Source organism: Aythya marila (assembly GCF_965140915.1).
Source record: "Aythya marila genome assembly, chromosome: 9".
NCBI classification, from domain to species: domain Eukaryota; kingdom Metazoa; phylum Chordata; class Aves; order Anseriformes; family Anatidae; genus Aythya; species Aythya marila.
Window position 1 is genome coordinate 10,416,485 of NC_139050.1, and position 21,232 is coordinate 10,437,716.

The 21,232-nt window shown below is 52.2% G+C and overlaps 1 protein-coding gene across 2 annotated transcripts; it reads right to left on the minus strand.

The window, feature by feature from the left end:
* Window positions 1-200: 200 nt before the first annotated feature.
* LOC309881438 (UPF0524 protein C3orf70) lies at window positions 201-19,896 on the minus strand. Of its 2 annotated transcripts, XR_014318128.1 has the most exons (3): window positions 19,660-19,896; window positions 2,021-2,832; window positions 201-1,811 (listed from the first exon to the last, which is right to left on the minus strand). XR_014318128.1 is itself a non-coding variant. In XM_082767412.1 (2 exons), exons 1-2 carry the CDS (start codon window positions 19,829-19,831, stop codon window positions 2,276-2,278), a joined length of 729 nt encoding a protein of 242 aa, XP_082623538.1. In that variant the 5' UTR covers window positions 19,832-19,896; the 3' UTR covers window positions 201-2,275. The 2 variants fall into 2 exon arrangements, 1 of the variants encoding a protein (XP_082623538.1); XM_082767412.1 differs by having other exon boundaries at window positions 201-2,832.
* Window positions 19,897-21,232: the final 1,336 nt, after the last annotated feature.

Consider the following 21,232-nt stretch of genomic DNA (forward strand, 5'->3'; position numbering starts at 1 on the left):
AATGTATCCTGACGACAGTGATATGAACCTGCAAGACCACAGGACCGCATGGTAAGTCTTGGTCATGAACACCCAGCTCATCTCACTGCGCTCGCAGCAGGTGCCCCCAAACAGCAGCAGGACGCAGCGGCAGCCCCTCTGTGCTGGCAGAGCAGACCACGGGCGCTCTCGTGGAGCAGGAAGGGCCTGGTGGCCTCAGCAACAGCAGGTGAGGAGCACCCTGGTCTCGGGAAGGGCCCTGGACGTACCCATGCCCACCAGTCTCCCGGCCTCCCTGGGAAGGCTGAGGCAGACCAGGCACCAGAGCAAGTGTTTGCAGCTCTCCACTCAGATTACAATTGAAAGATTAAATATGAGTAAATGCTGTAGGCTTATACATAATGCTTTCTTCTACCTTACGAGATGTGCCTGAATGGTCAAAAGACACTAAAACATTGTTAGAAACCTTAGTTAACCAAGAAAGACAATCCCGCCCTCAGAAAATAATTAAAACCTTACTTAGTTTTACTACAGCCTTCGTTTAAATGCCCTCAAAAAAAGAAAACAGGATACTCAAGTGCCTTGTGAGAATGTATCTGTTCATGCAATGGCCCAACTTCCTCATTTAACAAGCATTGCACTTTTTTTATATAATTCATCAAAACTATAAAACCTATTATTTTCTGTCTGAAAGTGTTAGTCTAAAAAGTACAGTATTACTTTATAACCATTTATGGTAAACTCCTAGCACGCGCATGTGCACATACACACACTGTTGCCTAAACGTTTTCTAAAGATACTGATTACAAAGTGTATAAAATTAGTAATACATTGTCAGGATACAGTGAGAGATGAGCCATCCTATAACACGGACTATAATCTAGTATCAATCACTAAACTGTACACGTTTATACAGCCTTATATTCACCGATGACTTTTGAAACGTAAACAGCAAGTACACAACGAAATCCAGTAACGCTGTTGAAAACAGTTATTACTGACTCCAACTGATTCAAGCTGACTGAAATCTTCTGAGAAAGGTATTTTTGTTCCGTTCAGGAGGGCTGAAACAAAACCACCAGCAGAACAGCTCTTTCTCACCAGCTATGCGAGCAAAACTTTAAAACCTGCTCTTGAACTGGGTGCAGAGGAGAGTGAGCCGAAGCTTCCTTGCTCAGCATCAGTGGCCATGGCTGCATCTGGACAAGCACACGCGCTACGCGTGCCTGGGCCACCTCACGGGCACCTCCGTGCTGTCCCCGAGCTCTGCCAACACAGTGGTGTGGCTGAAGGATTTTGTGTTTTAAGCTTTGTTTTTCTTCAGGCAAATGCAGGCCCTGAGGCCTTTTGGTCCTGAGTGCGCGTGTCCGGCACCAACAGCACAGGAGGAAGCAGCAGGCAAAGCTGAGGGTGGATTTTGCGTGTTTGGAGGTAGTCGCTTCCCTTCACCTGTCGTTTTACACCCGGTCTGGAATGGTATTGGTGAGACTGCTGTGCTCCCTGCCTGCTCCCCCTCCTGCTGAGCTGCAAAAGCCAGCTCCCGGGCCAGAGATCCACGCGGAGAAGGGATGCGGGCAACTGCTTGGCCTCGGAAGCAACAGTTGCCTTTTCAGGAGATTTCAGAGCCTGACCTAACTCAGCAGATGCTCGGTGCATAGCCTGGAGAAAAGTTGGAGGCACTTTGTGCGTTCTCTAGCCTGCCATACCAACCCACTGGAAGAGTGGTGCCAACGCGTTCGGGGAGGGTCGCACCAACACTAGAGAAAAGGACGGGCACTGCGGGAGGCCAGACAGAGGCAGAACGAGCCTCCTGTTGCTGCACCTCGCATCATCTATAAGAAAGAATAAGGACAACTTGGTTTTGCTGCTCACAGATGTGCTGCACCAGCTCACCCTCTGTGCTTTGAAGGCCCACTGCAAACATCCTGACAGCTGCAAACATCTCAAGCAGCATGTCCTCGTATGAGAAGTAACATAGGATGTAACCCAGACCAAGAAAAAGGCCTTTTTCAGCGATAAGAGTCTTAGGATTTATCGCTACCTTATGTGCAGACATGGGAGGTCTGATCAGGCTGAGAACACGTTAAAATTGCTCAGGCTGCTGCTAGTTCACCACTATGCAAGTCCCGCGGCCGCGCTCCCATCAGGGATCTGAAATATCAAGTGCACTGGAAAAAAGGGATTGTCAGAAAAAAAAAACAAAAAAAAACAAAAAACAAAAAACAACAAAATATAAATACTACAAAAGCAACATTACTGAGTGGGAACTGGACTGATCTGATACCACCTTGTCGGATCACACAGTGGTTTCTATAGTCTCAATCACTTCCATTTCACACTGTGAGGGCGACAAGAGTGGGCATTCATCTGGTTCCCAGCTGCTATCCGGGCTGTAATCTTCTTCCGAACTTAGCTCGGCCACCCCCTCCGTGTCCTCATCGCACGACTCCATGTAGTGAACCCCCACCGCGTTGATCCCGGAGTCCTCCGAGCTGGAAGGGGACGAGCAGTGATCTGTTTTTGGTGTATTGCTCTCTTTTGTGAGTAAGGCATTGCGGACAGAGACTTCCTCGGCCTTTGTCTTGTGGGGCACGGGGGGAGGCTGCCTCTGCACGTAGCACATCTTCCCGTTGATGCATTTCACGCGGTAATTGTCAATGAAGAGGTCTGCGATCGTGCAGAACTGCGGGGAGGCGGGGGGCAGCGGGGGCTGGAAGACGGGCGCGAACTTCAGGAAGTGCTCGGTGAGCGAAACGGCGATCTGGATCGTGTTCGTGGCCTCCCGAGGGCGAACAGGGATCTCGGTGCTGGGAAGCTGCTCCACGGGTGTCATGGGCTGATAGACGTATTTACCTGCGGGGAAGGCAGAAGAGCAGCATGTAAAGACTTAGCTTTAAGTTAGAAAGAAGCCGATCAGGTGCTGCCTGCCTTTGGCAGTCAGTAATAACCTGCAGCTCCTGGCAGTCAGCAGCTGCTGTTTTAGTGGCTTCAAGGTGTTTTTTTTTAGTTCTCTCCTGGTGCAAGGTCTCTGATGCTTAATATTGCACTAAGCACGGCTTCTCTAGCCCTGGTCCTGCTGCTCTCCCTCTCGCTGCTCCCAAGACGTCTGTAGGAAGTCACTAACTTGACAAAATTGACTCCAGGGACCCAGCTCCCCGGCTGAGAAGTGGGGCAGACAGCAGCTCTGCCTGCACCCCTTTCTAGGGGAAAAAAAATTGCACAGATGCCCAGAAGATGCTTTTTCTTCCCCCCACCAAATGCAGAGCAGTTTCACCAGACATCTTTGCTACAATGATCTACGTTTTAGATTTTATTATTACTCTTAACGATGAGTCTCCTTGTATGCACTTCCACGTTCTTTCTTTCTGAGTGCTAACGTGTGATTTTCTGTGTTACAAACCAGAGCACTCAGACGTGATGACAACTGGAATATTAAGGCAGAAAATAAGGGAATTCCCATGCCATAGAAATGCCTTTAACATTTTGATTATCTGGTTAAATAATAAGAAAAACAGGATTATGTTGGCTATGTAGAGCTGAACCAAGTGTGAACTGAAGAGCACAACTGAAATTCTCTACCAAAAGAAACAAATAAGAGAGCAGAAAATCAGTACTTTGTTAGGAAAAACTGAGAAACCTGAGGCTACGCCAAGACTGTGAAATGCTGCATTTTATTTGCATGAAGCCTCTGCAAGATTCATGCCTCCCCAGGGGGCTCATATGCTATGAAAGCACACGTTTCCAGAAGACTTGCAAGTAGTGGGACTCTCAGCAGAGTTTTGATGCAGGAGTTACAAATATCACAAATACTCCTTTACAAAGGCCAAGAAAGTATCAAAGCAACGAGGGGCTGCTCTGATGCTCGAAGCTCTCTGGGTAAGGAGCAGAAAGAGGCACCAAAGGCCTGGCTGTGCTGGGACGAGGCGATGCCTCTGCCTGCCCTTCGTGTTTCTGTTGGCTCAGAGGTGGTGCAGCCTTTCCTCCTGCATTAGCTGTCGCTTTGGAAATTCGGAGCGGTGACTGTGTTTGTGTTTCTGCTCGGGGCGGCTGAGCACAGCCTGGACCAGCAACAGGCGAGGAGGGGACAGGAGAGGAGGGCTCGCTCTGCCATGCCTGCCTGGTAAGGAAGCCTGTCCTCAGCCCGGGAACCCTTCCCAGCCACACGACCAGCGCTGACTGCACCGAGCTCTCAGCCAGCGTGGCACTGGGCTGGGCGAAAGGATCCCAGCTCCTGGCTGTAGCTGTCGCTCTGCCAGCCCCAGCGAGCCAGGGCCCACACACAAGCTGTGCGCTGCCAGCCAGGCTCCGGTACGTCACCAGGGGAAACCTCGAGCGCTGGAGAAGGCTCTTCCCACCCTGCTGTGCCTGTTGGTACTGGAAGGGGGACAGCCTGCTGGAAAGCAGCCTGTGCTCCGGGGCTGGGGCTCCCGAACCCCTAGTGTCGGAGGAAAGACCCCAAAGAGGGGTGTGGGAGAGGCACAACGCGTGGCCAGCAAGGCAGAAAGTGGGCTCAGAGGAAGGAGCACCAACCGTGCTGAAAAGAAACCCCCCTTGTCGTGCAGCCAGAGGGAACAGCCAGCAGCCGGGCAGAAAGCAGCGAGAGCGCTGCAGTAAGTGGGCCGGAGAAGAGAACATTTTGTGAATAGATTTGACCAGCTTCACTTGAATACCTCATCAAGCAGCTTTCTCCTAGGATCTGCGGAATGATAATTGTTAACAGAGCTGCTGGAAAAGCTCAGTGAGAATAAAACGGCATTTTTTTCTCCTACTTGATTGTGGCTGGATGGCAGTTAGGAAACACACAGCCGTCCTCTCCTCCTGCCATCTTTGTAGCAGTGTGGTCTAAGCTCGCTGTGTCTCAGAGGACTTCAGGGCAAGCACCAAAGCACTGAAGGCATCAACCGAGGCAGAACAGAGCATTTCTCCTCCAGAGCCGGCTGCAGCAGCAGCACAGACGTTGCTGTTCTGGCAGCTGCTGGGGCTGCAGCCTCCTGGGCCCTCCTCAGCCCCTGCACAGCACAACGGCGCCGGGGTGGCCGGGCAGGCCTTGCCCTCCCCACCTCACAGCAGCCTGTGCCTTCCTGCCCGCCGCTCTGCTCTGGAAATCTTTTTTTTCAAATCAGTGAACATTAAACGCGCTCCTGTCTTGCAAAGCAACCCAATGAAATGACCGCTGAGCACGCTGCTGGCTGGATTGGTGGCCAGCAAATTCAGCTCACAGAACTGAAACGCAGCCTGCGTGGGACCAGCGAACCCTTGCCCGAAACCACGAGGCTGTACTGAGGCAGGTATTTGGGCCACTTCTGTGTGGGCTCCTGTTCCCTTCCATTAGCAGCCAAGGGTAAGACACACCACTGGAGAAAAAAAAAAAAAGTCTCAAGTCTTCTTTTGCCTCAATTCTGCTTGAAGTGTCCAAGGATGGCTCTGATAAAGATCGCAGTGGGATGAAGAATCAGGGTTTCTGTGCAAGGCTCTGACTGTCCGCTCAACACCGCTGCCACGTGCTGCCAGAGGGGCTGGGGGAGGAAAAGCAGAGCACTTAAGCCACGGCAGCTCACAAGCACGGCATTAAAGGAAATCGAAGATTCATCCAATTTTACTCCTTTTCCTTTAAGGAAGATGGTCAAGGAAGAAGCTCACTGACAAACCATGTTAGGCAGAGGACACGTGTGCATGCCCTGTGCTGTCTCTCGCCGCTTGTCACAGAAGCAGAAATTTGGATTTTCCCAGCCAAGCCGGTGTCTGGTAACTGCAGCACTTCAACCCCCCGGGCAGGGCTTACAGCTGTAGCCTCTGCTGGGTTTTGGAAAACAGAAACCCAATCACAAGTGTGTGGCAATGCGAGGCACTGGCTGTGGTCACGCTTCGGCTCCGTTCGAAGCCAGGCTGAAAAGCACCAGCAGGAGGAGAGGTCGGGGAGCCGAGGCATTCCTGGGTGCGTGGCTGCCTGTCAGAGCTGCACAACAGCGCGGGGCGATTCGCTGCGTGCTTCAAAACTGCCACGCTGGCACTAATTTCAGGGTAGAAGAAAGCAGCAGCTAGTCTGTTAGCAGAGGATTTCAAGCCCGTTGGTGTGACCTGACCTTGGCTGGAAACATTTCCTCGCCGTCCAAGGACAAGTGCTGCCAGGGAAAGGCAGAAATCACCTAATGGGAAAAAGAAAATTTTCCACATAAACTGATTTTCTGCGTTTCTTCAGGATTCTGTTATGAATTTGTTATTAAGTTCCAGTGGATTTTAGGGCCAAGCCTGTTTATTTTAGACGAAACCTCTCTTTTATGAACGTGATCAGTTACCTCTGTTAAAAGGTGCTGGTACTCACAGCTGGAGCTGTCAGAGTGGATCATGGCCAGGGCTGTGGTAATAGCATCGCTTATAGCTCCCTACCCTACATAATGCATGTAAATGCATCAACCACGATGCGGATGCTATGAAAAATTTATGCAGAAATTTAAAAATAAGATCGCCCACCCACTACAGCTTGCAGGATTGGCAGCAGTGTCTTTTTTTTTTTTTTTTTTTTTGTTACAGCAAATTACCCCCAAAGCACAAGTCCCACCTTCTTTTATGGTCTGGTAAAAGCCCCCCTGAAATAAGCAGAAATGTTTTTGCTGACTTTAAGCAGCTGGCAAAAATCCATGATAAAATAGTATTTCGAGCACCTATTCCGACACGTTCCTTTTAGTGCTCTAGCACGTAATTTATTGCAGCTTTATTTCCACCAAGTCAGTTGGAGAACTCTGAATTGAGCTCTGCTGATGAATGTTCCTGTAAATTACAGTGTTTTGCACAAATACAGATGCCAGACCAGACACCGCATCACGAGTTGTTTCCTGGGTCAGTTGCCACTCCTGCCCACGCAGAAGAAAGCATTTCAGTGAAGGAAAAATACCGCACATGGTGCACACGAGGGTTTTTGTCCAAAAAAATCCAACTCTAAGTTCTGTGACAAGCAGCTTGCTGCAGTTGCGGAGGTTTGGGAAGACCCTGAGCACTGTAAGGCTGCTGCAGAGCAAACGCTGCAGCTCCAGCTCTGCGTTCTGCCAGTGCAGCACAAGGGCTACGGAAAACAGCACTGGGTTTGTGTCCCGGGTGTTGAACAGGAAATGCATGAAGCCAGGAGTGCCAGGATTGCTTTCATGGTAAGTCTCAGTTATCCATGCCAGCCATATGTCGATGGATGGTACGAAATGCAAGACAGCTGAGAGCCCAGGGAAGCAGGTACGTCGGCTGCGCTCGGCGTCCTGCGGCTCCAGGCTCACCGAGCATCGCTCTGCGTGAACACTGCGCCTTTGTCTGCTGCTAATCACACACCGGGTTGTGCACAACTGCAAGGAGTGATTGTTTTTCCATTGCTTCATTATTCAGCCAACCCTTGTGAAAGCCTAAAAGCCAAATCCCCCAGAGAATTAACCCCCAGAGGCCATCAGGAGCTGGCTATGGCAGGGGCCAGTGGAGCTGCAAGCCCTGGTGTGGGGCACAGAGCTCAAGCAAACAGACTCGTCCCGCTTGGGAAACACTTTATCCCCGCAAAGTAGACATCCATGTACATAAAGTCTCTTTGTGGTATTGATTACCAGAGCGATGCGGTTGATTGATTGGAAGCTGTATTATGGTGTCTCCTGAATATAAAAAATAAATAAAAGCTTTTAGAAGTAAGCCATGAGGTCATTTCTTTCTGTTTTTTTGCTAATTGAGCAGTCGACATGCATCTTTACCGAACAGACACAGCAGTAATTTCCGTGGCTAATACAAAATAACTTAACCATGAAATAAGCAGAGGTGCTGCTTAAACGCTTAATTCTCCACTTCGCTTCGTCCCAGCATTCTAGTTTACCTCTGACACCGATGTGCTTGGCGTGGTAAAAAAGAAATGAAAACTTCACCTTTCAGCAGCAGGGTTTCTCATAACAAAGCCCCCACCCTCATCCTCTCAAAATGCTACCTCAAAGGATTTTTCCTTATAAACAGCAACATGAAACGTACCACACTTCAGAAAGACGATAAAAGATGGTTCTGGACCTTCTGTTGTGGGTTTCGCACATCTAAATCAGCAATACCTATGGGGTAGCAAACAGCTGTTTGCATGCAAGACGTTTAGACATATTTTAACCAAAACAAAAGCTTTTTTCATATGTATGCTTTCTCTTGCAGCTGCTTGGACAAAGATTTCTACACCTGCCAGTTCACCTCCTCTCCCCAAATCTGCAGGATTAGTGACACACTGCCAATTGTATGCTAACTAAAAAAGCCTGGCTCAGTTCAACCGGTACAGCTCAGGAACTTCTCCCGTGACCCTGAGCTGGCTGAGTGCCGTGGTGAAAGCACGAAGCTGAGGGGTGCTGAAGGAGAACGGGCTCTGGCTGCAAAGCAGATTTCACTGCCTTTGGACATGGTGCACGATTCAGAGAGGCTGATGCCGTGGCAGCTGTGTGCTCCTGCAGTAGGGGTGAGCACTGTGGGTACCAGTGGAGAGCGGCTGGTTTGGGTCTGAAGCTTTTGCTTGATGCTGCTACACCGGCGTAACAGCGGCAGCGAGCTTGGGTTGCAAAGTCAGCCTGAAGGCTGACACATGCAGCACTGCCACTGTCGTATCTTACCTAACACCATGGCAGGTGTCAGGAACGTGAGCCAGGGAATGAGCCACCAGGGGAGAAGAAGATTTCAGGACACTGAGGCACTGTCAGCTTTACAGTACCAGCTGAAGCAGAGCTGAACTGTGCCGTCGGTGGCTGCAATGAAGCACGACTAAAATGTTTGTCAACGTTGAAGCCTCCTCTTATGTAAAGCTAGGGAACGCCTTAACACAAGTGATACTCTTGCCTTGCACTTCTTCCAAGCAAATTTGCAAAGCATGCAGAGGTTGTTCAAACAAATTTCTACTTTGGCAAATGCAAACAGAGCAAGCACTGCGCTCCCAGTACTCCTGGTATAAATGGCAGGCCCAGTAAGGGATCGCAGAAGACACAGAGGAATAACTCTGCAGAGGAGCAGCGGTTACCCCAGCACCCCAAAGGAACACCGGTTACCCCAGCACCACCGTGGAAGAGGTCGCAGCAGGCCCGTGGCAGCCTGTAAGTACACTGGGCAGCGTCAGCAGGCTCTGCCCTCCCAGCCGTGTGTCCCCCAAGCAGCAGGGCAAGCAGCCTCTTCTCCCAGACACAGCTGCACCAGAGCACCAACACGTCTGTCCCGCTCCCTATCTCAGCCAGGCACAGGAAGGAACCAGCCTGGTGCTATTTCTTCAGTGGCTCCCCAGCAGCGATCTCGTACAGTTGCCAATTTTCTTCTCATATGAAGCAGAGGTGTTCCCTCTGATTGCTGTATAGTGAGAGACAGCTGTGACAGCCCTTGACTTGATGAGCCGTGAGCTTTTCACAGAAATCTGAGAAAGGGGAAAATAAGAAAGTTTTTCTTCCTCATAACGTGTATGCTAATGCCCTTTGGTCTTGATTTGTTTTAAATACAAAGAAGGATCATGATCTTCCATGCTGTGAGTCTTTCAGGGTTTTCTGCACGCTTCCACTAATAGCAAGTAACTCAAATGCAAACAGACCCAGAGCTTCGTGCTACCATCCCTGCTCTTTCCTCTCGTTTCTTGTACGGATTTACCAGCCTTAAGGAAAAAGCAACACTGGAGGATTTAGGAATGCTTCGTGCAGCTATCAGCCCTCATAAAGGGGCCACATTTGCTTACTGCCTGTTACAAGGGAACCCAACAAGGCACAGCACGTGTGGTCCAGAAGTAACATGGCAAGGGCTGTGTTCATCACAGGTACTGCTACCCACAGCCTGGCACACGGTGGCTTAGGAGGACGCAGACACAGCATCCCAGGTGCTGCAGTCCCTCTCGTTACCTGCACGAGCACAGCTGGCCGCGAGCACAGCAGCTGAGCACTGGCAGTCGGGATCTGAGCTCTGAACCCAGCATTTGCCTTCCACCATCCCTTCGTGCAGCTGCTCTGCAAAGAGGAGAGCAGCCATGTTTTGCACTTCCCTGAAAAATGTTATTCCTCCAACTTATGCTAGATATTTGTTAAATTCAGCCCAGAAAATAGCAAAAAGATGCCTTAGTGTTAAATATTTATTTTACAAAACCATCCCTGTGCACCATCTGCTTGAGATTCAGCATCCCATCACTTCCACGCAGACAGCCAGCGTGCTGATATGGTAACAGAGAAGGATAACCACGGCTCGGTGTCAGGTGCTACCTACGGAGAGTGAAGGCACGCCTGCTACTGAGGACTCACAGGCAGTGGGGACACAAGTACCTGCCCTCCAGGGGCAGAGCACACCCTGCAGGTGGTGCGACCGTGGGCTCCTGTGCGAGATGGGAACACTTCCCTGCAAATTCTTAAGCAGAGCAGCTCGATGGTCCTTGAAGGGCAGGTCCTCTCCAAAGGGCCAGGCGCTCTGCCCCCACGGCAGAGCTGAGGCAGGAGCCTGTTCTTTGGAGCTCGGAATAGCTGCTGCTTGGCATAGATGAGTCTTTACGGCCACAGTCCCTTTTCCTGGTGGGTTGACAGGAGAAACAACGGCATATGTGCTGTGCTGTACCTGTGCTGCTGCCTTCCTGGTGTCAGAGCACGCGTCTCCTGCTGACAAGTCATCTGTGCCGGGGCCTGGCAGAGGGCCGGCCTTCTGGGCTCAACAAACAGCACGTTCATCAGCTTCATGGCTGGGGAGCGCGGCCCTACTACTGACACAGGCCACCCTTCTGACCCCATTCTGTTGGTTCTTCTGGTGACCTGCTCACATTTCCATTCATACTTCGCTCATCCCAATCTTTGTATTTCTGTTACAAGGCTCTACAGAACCTATTTCTGAAGTGTTTAACGCTCTACTCTCCCTACTTACACCCAAAATATGCCACCGAACAGAGCTGAGGCGCACGGGTACTGGTGCTGACCCCTCCCTCAGAGGGGTTTGAGATCTCTGCAGGAGGATACGAAGCACCAGGTACCAGAGGAGGGAGAGTGCCAGCAGGTCGCACAGCGTCCCACCATGCCATGGCAGGTCTAGAGGCAGAAGGCAGGAAAAGCAAAGAAAAAGGGGTCTCCTCACGCAAGAGGGCTGCAGGAGCCCATTAGTGCAAGCTGGCAGTGTCTGAGCCCCTCAGCAGGGACAAGCAGCACTCCCCAAGTGAAGCGCAGGCACCTAAAATACGGCTCCAAGGCAGCAAAGGCCCCAAAATCCCACCACTGCTGGCAACCACACAGCAAGAAGCACGAAGCAGCCCAGCTTGATGGCTGAGATGGCCGCAGGTGTGCTCCGGTGTGGGCATCGTGCACGAGGGCAGGCGGCAGAGCTGCTGTGACCGCGCTGCGGGGCCGGGTGCGAGCAGCCAAGTAAAGCAGCGCTTCTACCAGCACGCGTGTGGGCTCCCAAGCTCTGCAGCCACCGGTGAGAACAGGAATACAAATGCATGCTCCTGTTAAAACTGTTTTACAACACAGGTTATATATATAAATTCCAACTGTTACGTTGCTTAAATTAAAGTCTGAGTATATTAAAAACAAGGTACAGTTGCCAAGCGATCAGACTTTACTTTTCCAGTAGGTCTCTGACCTCCATCGATGTGAATGTACTGAACTACTGGTAAAAACGTCTCCCAGCTGCAGCAACTGCACTTCTTGAATTCTGTGATCGGGCACTATCCAAAAATTGCTTCCTGGGAGAATGCAAGGCATTCTGAAAACATGCTCCGTATCTTACGGACAGATACATTCACATAGGTTCTGGAGTAAAAACCGCACCACACTGAAACAGGGTCACTTTCTATACACTGAGGGAGAGACAGACTACCTGGATGCCAACCTACCACCAACCAGCTTTCTGCATTACTCTGAGCTGATGCCATCCACCGACGGCTAAGCCCACACTGTCACAGCTCTCACTCGGAGCATCTCAGAACGTGAGCGAAGCATTTCAGATCTTGTCCTTTACAGAGACAAAAATTCCCAGCATAGACTTACCAATGTGCAGAACGAAGTTAACAAGGCTTGAAGTGACTCACGAGGTGTAAGGCAGCTTTGGGTAAATTGCGAGGCATTGCAGAAAAACACCCCAAGATGCCCATTCTGTACGAGCCCGGCTCTGCTGGCTTCATCACCACATGCAGAGGGAGAACGGACGTGCTCCTGATGAGCACCCAGGTGCTGCCAGGGGACTCAGGGTCCTGTGCCAAGCACCTGAAAGCACTCGTCAGTGCTCCCAGCAAACCTGAGCACAAGCTCAGCTCTGCAGACCTGCAGGACAGGAACCATGAAGATGACAATCTCGTGATTCAGGTATAGGGCAATGCGAGGATATGACCACGGGCTGTAGTGAAGATACATGAAACATCCATCAGCAACCACAGGAGTAAAAGTAGCACGTTAGAGGGCACCGGAGCCGTACACTTTTGCATTGAGACACCCGAATTAAATATGCTCACAGAATCAAACAGGAAAATCGACTTCCTCACTTGCAGAGTCCAGGAAGGAAGCCGCACGTTTGCCAGGGGCACTGGAGCTCCAGCACACATTTCATCTGTGAGCTGTTACTCTGCAGTGAGAAAAGTGCCTCGAGCGTTTTCCCAGAACGAGGACCTCGGAGCAGGAGCAGAGGCTCAGCCTTCATCACAAACCCTTTCAGGAACATCCTGAATTCACAGCCAACCACGCCAGCTGACGGGACAAAACATTAATGAATTCTCCCTCCAAGCTGCTTGCTTCTGGAATAAGACAGCCGCAGCCTCCTCATTTCAGGCTGGTCCTGAGCAAGCTTCATGAAAACAGCAGGTTAACCCTTCAAGCAGTTACAGAAGAGAGGTCTCCTTTATCCACAGCTCTCAGCAGCTTTTTGCAGCAGCTCACGGAGTTTTGGGCAAGCAGACATAATGTTTTGTGAATCATGCTCCTCAGATGGACGGACAGATTATGAAACACAGCCTCATTGTCATGCATGGCAACCAGGAGGTTTTGGCTAGCAGAAAGCAGTTTGGTACACAAGGCTCCTTTTTGTCAGGACTTCTGGAGAAAGAAGTGCAACGATTTCTATTCGATCCTGTATGAGGCACAGAATTAGTCCTGCAAGATGTACTTAGTGCATGTAACTTGAATTCAAAGCTTTTCTCGTGGTCTACTCCTGTTAAGAGTTTCTGTTGGTAATGATGATGATAATAAAAAAGGATCAGGCACGTCTCTAGACATAACTGTGCATCCCAGCAAGGATTTCAAAATGAATGCCAGCAGGTTCTTTCAAAGGCACTGATGTTTCCACAGGGTTTGATGAAATCTACATGTTTGGGTTCTCTCCCTGAGACACAGCATTAACAGTCTATTCACGCTGCGATTTGGGGATTATAACTAAAACCACAGCAACAAACCACAGCAATCCAGGGCCAGAAAGGTGCACCCGTGAAAACCGGCAGAGCGCCGCTTACCCTTTAAGTTACACGTCAGGATGCATTGAGCTGACATTCCTTCTTTCACTGTGTACAGCTCAGCGAAACGAAGCCAGAATATCATAGGTCTTCAGAATACAGGTGAGGAGAAGATGTTGCACAGCCACAGGCAGCGAACGCTCGTTAAGCATGTTTCCCTGGCACAAGCTGACAAATCCACCTCTGGGCGAGCCTCGCCTGGTGCTCAGCACAGTGCCTTGCTTGTGCACAAGCATTATGTCCAGATACACAGACTTACACCAGATGGATGTTCAAATCCTTTTCACAGCAAACACAAAAGAAAAGCGGGTATTTCTTCTGGGCTTTGTAGTCATCCTCCTGCCAAGACAAGCCATTCCTCACAGAACCCCCAGCCCCGAGTTCCTGGCCCAGCTGCTCCAGTTCTCCTTAGGCAGAGCTCTTCCACAGCTAAAAGGTGCGAGCTACCCCCAGTATTCAGCCTCATAATTTAAAACATAACCATGTTACAACTCCTTTTCCACATTTACCCACCAAGTCAGTCCTCAGGACAGGGTTTTGTCCTGTGGAACAGCACCGCTGCAGATTCAAGCCACCCCCAGTGGTGTCTGGCCGGGACAGGCCGGCCCACGCCGCCTGCTGGAGGAGAGCCCACCGCCAGGTACACGAGGTGCCGTCACCCTGCTGCCCGCACAAGCCACCGAAACCAAGGCAAAGGAAACCCCCCAGAAGAAAAGCGAGTCTTTTGGAGGCCTACAGCACATGCAGCGCCATAGAGCGCCCCAGGGCTGTAGCTGCTTCCCAAATGTGGAGAGATCAACAGAAGCTGGCTGGCAGGCAGAGCCAATTCTCTTTAAACCCACAAGCTCTGTCACGGTGCACTTGAAAACCTTCAATAGACACTTTAGCTCACTTACCAGTGCTCTGTTACAGGAAACAAAGGCTGCCTTGCTGATTCCCTGCTTACAGTTCTCACAGGCAGGCTGGGGTCTGAATAATTGCACGGGTTTCAAAGATTGTCGGAGCCCTGCTGGCGGCTGCTGTCACTTCAGAGATGGGGGAGACACCACGGAAATAGCACTTGGGATGTGCACTTGGTGTGCAGCACCCAGCTGCCTGCGTACTGCATGCCTCACTGCAGAGCGGGGCCAAGGACCAGCACCCGGGGCCGGGATGTGTCCGCTGCCAGGAGCGGTGGGAGAAAAGAGCGGTTTTGCAGGGTGGAAAATTAATGTTTTTAGCTAAGAATGTTGTAAAGTAAGAACACCGGTGTGTCAAGTAGAGAAGGCTGTCAGAAGCAAAGCTCAGAGTACTCCCAGGTGCAGTGAGTGTACTGACTGGCTTCGCTCCGTGGCAGCAGCTGTGGGAGACCAACCATCACCTCTGGCTGCCCTGCAAGAACGACTGCACACAGACCCCAAATCACGGCCAGCTTGTCAGCCCCATGGCAGCCCCAGGTGCCCACAAGCAGGCAATGAGGAAGCGATGCAGCTGGCTCTGAGAGCAAGAACCCCTGGCCTCCCTGTCACCGTGGGCAGCCAGGCACGCGATTTAAATACGCTTGGGTTCTTCGTCCCTGCAGGGTGCACTGCCACAGCCAAAATCAGGGGAGCCCTCCCCCCTGAGCTGCCCGGAAAACATATGCCCTTCTTGGCATGCCACCTGCCACGTAAGCCCATCTCCTCCTGTTGGCCGAGGAACGCCAGGGCTTCTTGCCAAGCTGCCTGACCTGGTGCAGACCCCACCAGGTCAGGACGCAGCTTGGGGCACAGCGGTCCCGTAAGGACGTGAGGTGCACCACAGCGCAGGGAGCCATCGCGGGGCGCAAGGGCAGGGGAGCATTTGTACCTCTGAAAACCTACACTGCCCCCACAATCTGTTCAGAGGTCTGAGCCCAGCGACTGTTTTTCCTTTCTGACCACCCAAAGGAGGCTCACGGCTCTCAGCCATGCTCAGTTTGCTTTCCTGTAGTCGTCGAGAACAGCTGGATCTGGAGAAGCAGCGGAACACAAAATTTATTTGCTGCATCAGTTTTTCAGTGTGAGATATGCAAGAGGCTTTAAGTAATAAAGGTCTGCTTTTTGGATGCTGAACCTGGGTAAAATAATAAGCCACAGAGAGACTAATAAACGGTAGCAGTTCCTGTCTGCTGATACGACTGCTGTGAAATGAGTGTTGTGGAAGCGTTATTCGTGACGGATTTTTGATAATTGCAACACAGAGTACTGAGAGTTTTGCAAGGTGTTTAACGTACTGCAAAACGTTCAGATGGAAAATAAACCCTTGCAACCCTGTTACAACAGAATGCCCTATCTTTGCACTGTCCAGGAACGAAGCCAATCCTGAAATCCTACCGAGTGCAATGCCTTCTCTGATGAGCTACTTTTTAGGCAGTGAGATGAGAAACCACAGCCCAAGTCTAGCTGTCAGGACGGAGGTAACCCCCGGCACCTGCCCCCTTCTGACAGAAGCAGCGACACCATGCAGGCAGCAACCTGCTGATGGGCATCGCAGACAGCACCAGCACGAATCAGACCCGCAGTGGAAACCCAGAGGCGAGGAAAGGAAGGCAAGCACCTTGCCGCACACCCACCTCTGTTGTGTGTCGTCTTTTTGGACAAACTGAGCAATTTAAGGCTCTCACCCTGCAGCTAATGAACAAAATCCCACAGGGCTGCCAGAGGGACAGAGGAAGGGGAGCAGGGGGAGCCCCCCTGGCAAGGGGAACGTGCACAGGCTGGAAGGTGCAAGCAGGAGCAGCGTGTAACAGGACAAGTGTGGGTCAGACATTTTTTAAACCAAAAAAAAAATCCTCCTTGGGCAGCACTTTCCTCCCTGTTGCATGGCCCCAGCGGGGAGGGCATCACAATGCCTGCTGCAGCCAGCTACAAGGTGCTCTCATCCTCCAGGGCCCCTCGTTGCACCCTCTGTGCTCCCACCCCAGGAGCTTACAGAGGTTTTATTTGGCCCACTAGCGAGCCAGCTCCCCCCTCACCCAGAAACCTGCTCCCCACCAAGCACCAAACAGTGACAGTGATCTGAAATAAACTGCCAGGCCCAGACACAGAAGTCACAGACACAGCACCTGAGGGTTTTGGAAATGTTTGGACATACCGACCAGTCTCTGCGATCCTGCCTGCCAGCTACCATTGCCATTTTACGGAGGGAAACATCAGAGGTAAAGAGAAAGCCTAAAGGAGTGCTTACTGCAGAGCGTGCCACCAAAAATGGCTTTGGGGAATTCAGACTAGGTTCTTTCTCAATTATTACTTCTATAGCCAAGTGGCTCAGCAACGCTGAATTGTGTCTGTCACTGAAGTAAGCAGATGTGATGCTGAATACACATGAGGAGGCAATCTACTGCCTGGAGCGGCGGTGAGTTTGTGTCATTTTTCAGTGCAGGTGCACTTCAATCGAGCTGACATCCTCCAGGACCATGGACACCAATGGAAAATAACACTGCACGGGCCATTTTAATTGACGTTGGGATTCCTGTACCCCTGTGCAGCTTTTAGGAGTCACAGCGCAGCACTTTCAAGAGCCCTCTGAGGATTCCTGAGGCAGTATCACAGCACTGTCTTTATGGAAGATAACTTCCAACACTGCTTAATTACATCGCTGACCTCTATACCATCTTCCATTATAGGCCCCATTCTTACCCCCTTTTAAGTCCAACTCCACTCATTTTGCAAGAGAGGGATACAAAGAGATCCTCAGCTCAGACATTTGCATTAGGAAATAAGGGGGCAAGAAGGGAGCGTTCTTGTTCCTAGCTTTCAGATTAACCAAGAACATGAGGTTTGTGACTTCTTTCATTTAAAATGACAGCTTTGTAGGACAAACACATCTGAAAGTTTCCTTAGCCGTAAAGGGAGAAATTAAGAAAAAAGTTTGTACTTTTTACAAAAGCTACAGTTATTTTCAGTTCCTGTGATTGCCACAAGGAAGCTAAGGGTTGGATGGCATCTCAAGAAGATGTCCTTCCAGGAGGGAATCAGCTCTGTGTCACTCCAGGAGACATTGGTCTAAGCCCTCCTTAAAGGCCTCCAGTGAACGTGACTCCTCACTGTCTGAAGCACTCTGTTCCCTTGCTTCATTTCTCTTGTTTTTTAACATGTTTTTTACTACCAAGCCTAAACTTCCCTTGCCACAGGTAAGTGATAACTGGTTATCTTCCAAGTCTGCGTGGAGAAGGACTAGAACACAACTTCCTTTCCCTTTATCCTTTGCAAAGCTCATCTCCCCTCCCTCCCTCGGTGCTTTTACAGCCCAAGCAACGGCTTTGCTTTTGCACCCCCCTGTAAATCCTATTTTCTGCACCGAGCGCTGTGACCTCCTACAGAACCTCCCCAGTTCTCCTACAGTTTTTTTGAAGTGCAATGCTCAAAACTAAACCCATCAGTCTGGTTTCATCATTACTGAGCTGAAGAGACTAATTAAATTGCATGCTTGCAATGTTCCTGTTAATGCATCCCCAGTGAAGTGAAGGCTCGGGTTCTGTTTTTGGATTTTCTACCACAAAGGCCTCCTGCTGATGACGCATATCCAGTTTGTGATCCATCTTAATCCCCAGATCCTTCTCTGCAACGTCACTTCTCCAGGTGTTCCCAGCTCTGCGATTGACTTCCCCATCCCAGGACTATCCCTGCTGATTTCCGACAACATCTCCAGTTTACAAACACCATTTTGAGCTCTGATCTTGTCCTACGGAGTGCTTAGGAGCTCAAATAACTGAAGTCACAGCAATTCTGGAAAATAAAAATACATCTAGGTCGTAACTGGAGGGCCTTTGTGTCACTGACGAAACGCCACTCGTGAGACATCCCTTTCCCTGCGCAACAGGCGACTGTGACACCTCCTCACGTAGCCAGTTGTCACCACACAGCACTCATTGCAGGGTGCTGACAAAACACAGCTGCTCCGAACTGCTTTCAAATGAGCCCCAAATTAGGGGAACAGTCCTAATCCATGCATTTAATTCAAACACATGCTCTCGTCCAAATAAAAGGAGCCTTTTTAGGCAGACTCTTTTTCCATTAAACCAAATTTGCAAAAACCGCACGAATGGGAAACCCACGTAGGAGTTTAAATTACAAAGAAAGGCAGTGACAGACCGAAATGGGGAACAGGGTGTCAGGAGTCAAGGGACATCCTCGGCAGCACCCAGCAGCCCTCACGCCGAGGTTCAGCTCTAACCCCGTCCCTTCAAGCTTTAAGATCTCCACAGCACAACATGAGCCAAGTCCCTAGCTCCATCACCATTTTCTGACCTCAGACAGACAAACTGGTTGGAAAGCCTGCTCGTCAGGGATGTATGTGATTAATTATTCATTGAACTGCCTTTGGCCGTCCCAGCCATGATTGCCCACATCGGTATCTCCAAGGCAGACATCAAAGTTGTCGGGCACCTTTCCGGCAGAATTGGCTCTGCACTACGTTTTGAGGCAGTAACTATCTGCTGTATCCTGCAGGGGTTATTTCTCTACTCAGAGCATTTTAAGTCACGCATTCCTGCAAGAATAAGCAGGATTGCAAAGCGTAGGAATGGGAAGGAAGCCCCCAGCCACAAGGACAACCCCAGAGGACGAAGCAGCGTGCAGAGGCTTTCCCTGATGCTTCAGCACCGGCAGCGGGGCCACGGCACGGGGCTGCCTGCAGCAGGCCTCTGGGCAGCCCCCCGGCTGCTGCCACTGCTCCTTGGGAAGGGACCGGTGGGATGGGATGGGATGGAATGGGACACAAGGGGACAGGATGGGATGGAATGGCATGGGAAGGGACAGGAGGGGATGGAACAGGAGGGGATGGGATGGGATAGGATATGGGAAGGGGCAGGAGGGGATGGGATGGGATGGGATGGGATGGGATGGGATGGGATAGGATAGGATAGGATAGGATAGGATAGGATAGGATAGGATAGGATAGGATAGGATAGGAGGGGACGGAATGTGGGATAGGAAGGGACAGGAGGGGACAGGATGGGACGGGATGGGATATGAGGGGACAGGATGGAATGGGATGGGATAGGATAGGATAGGATGAGGTGGGATGGGACAGGACGGGATGTGGGATGGGAAAGGACAGGAGGGGAGGGGATGGGATGGGATGGGATGGGAAATGACAGGAGGGGATGGGACGGGACAGCACAAGATGGGACCGGACGGGACGGGTCAGGACGGCAGCCCCCTGGGCAGCGCGGAGCCGCTCCCCCCCCCCTCTCCCCTCGCCCCCTCGGTTTTGGGGCCGTTTTGGGGCCGCGGGCTCGCTCGCTCACTCACAGTGGCACCATCCCAGGTGGCAGCACCAGTGCAGGCGGAAGCAGCGGCCGTGGCTGTGCGTGGCGCAGAGCGAGAGCCCGTCGCAGGGCTGAAAGTCGGGTCTGCCCGCGCAGCTGCGGGCCAGCGCCTGAGCCTCGTCCAGCTTCTCGCTCTTCGCCGCCGCCCCGCTCATGGCGCCGCCGCTCCGCCCGCAGCCCCCGCGCCGCAGCGGCCAGGAGGAGGAGGAGGAGGAGGAGGTGGAGGAGGAGGAGGAAGAGGAGGGGAGCAGCCGCACGGCAGCAGCAGGAGGAGCAGGAGGCGCCGAGCCGCAGCGGGGACCGCCCGCGCCACGGGGGCAGCGCCGCGGGCAGGGCCCGGCCCCAGCCCCAGCCCCGACGGCTCCGCCCCGCCCCGCCCCGCGGCCACCCGCCCGCCCCGGGGTGGCCCCGGAGTCCCCTCGGTGTCCCCCTGTCACCACCGGTCCCCTCTCGTCTCCCCCCGGTGGCGGGGCTGCCCCTGTGCTGCCTCGCCCCGACGGTCCTGGCCGGGGCAGGCACGGCTGCGGCTGGGGTTGGGGTCGGGGTCGGGGTTGGGGTTGGGTTGGGGTCGGGGTTGGGTTGGGTGCTCCCGGGTTCCTTCCGTGCTCCCAGGCAGGTGGAAGTGTTTCTGCCTGCGCATGCTGTGGTTCTGTAAACGCCGATAAACGTTGCCTTCCATTTTGTGAGACGACCACGGCACGATTTCGGCTGTCGGAGGTACGAACGCGTGCCCGTACCTGCGACAAGCGCACCCCCGGGCTGAAGCTGGAGGGGGTGTCACCTCTAACAGCGCGATATTTGGCTTCCCGAGTGTAGCAGTGGGCTTGTCTCCCCGTCAAGCCTGAACTTTAACTGTGCTTTGATTGTCCCCCTGGTCAGCACTAGCAGAGCTGAAGCCAGCCTCCTGTTTGGGCAGAAGTCAGGCTGTCGCTCGCAGCCACCCAACTGCGCAGTGCCACCAGCTCCCTGTCTCTCATTTGTCCTCCAAAACGTTCGGACACGGCTCCTTCGGGGCCGTCCTTGGGGCAGATCCCAGAGCCGTCCCAGTGCTGAGCGCCCTCCTGAAGATGTGCTGAGCAAAGCGTCTGCGTCGTGCCCACAGAATGGGCTTGAGAACCACCAAGCCACACGTGTATCGCTGTGCCAGCTGTGCGGTTTACGGGGAAAATCGAGGAATATGGGTCAGTGACTGGGCACAGACTTGCCTGGGGACTTTGTGAGTACGGTCCCTGTCTTGCTGAGCAGAGCCCTCTTCTCCCCGAAGACACCAGAGTGGGAGGGCTTGGATGTTCCCTGTGGTCACCCAGCGCCTTCGGGCAATGCACACGGGCAGCCAGCACCTACCTGGGCGCTGCTGCCCGTCCTGCAGTCCTGGGGAGTGTCACAAAATGTTTCCACTGCCGGCCTTCCAGGGCTGATCGTGGCTGCTGAGTCAAAACCGGAGCTGGCTGCGGGTGGCGGGGAGGTTCAGGCCATGCCTCGGGGATGGGGCCGTCAAACTCAGCCGAACCGGGCTGGAGTTGGGTGCCCCGCTGGGAGCCCTGAGCCTTCCTGGG

Coding starts and splice junctions, on each gene's coding strand:
- LOC309881438 (XM_082767412.1), bottom strand. CDS start 19,831: ATGAGCGGGGCGGCGGCGAAGAGCGAGAAGCTGGACGAGGCTCAGGCG. Junction 2,833..19,659: donor CCACCTGGGATGGTGCCACT/GTGAGTGAGCGA, acceptor CCTTCCCCGCAG/GTAAATACGTCTATCAGCCC.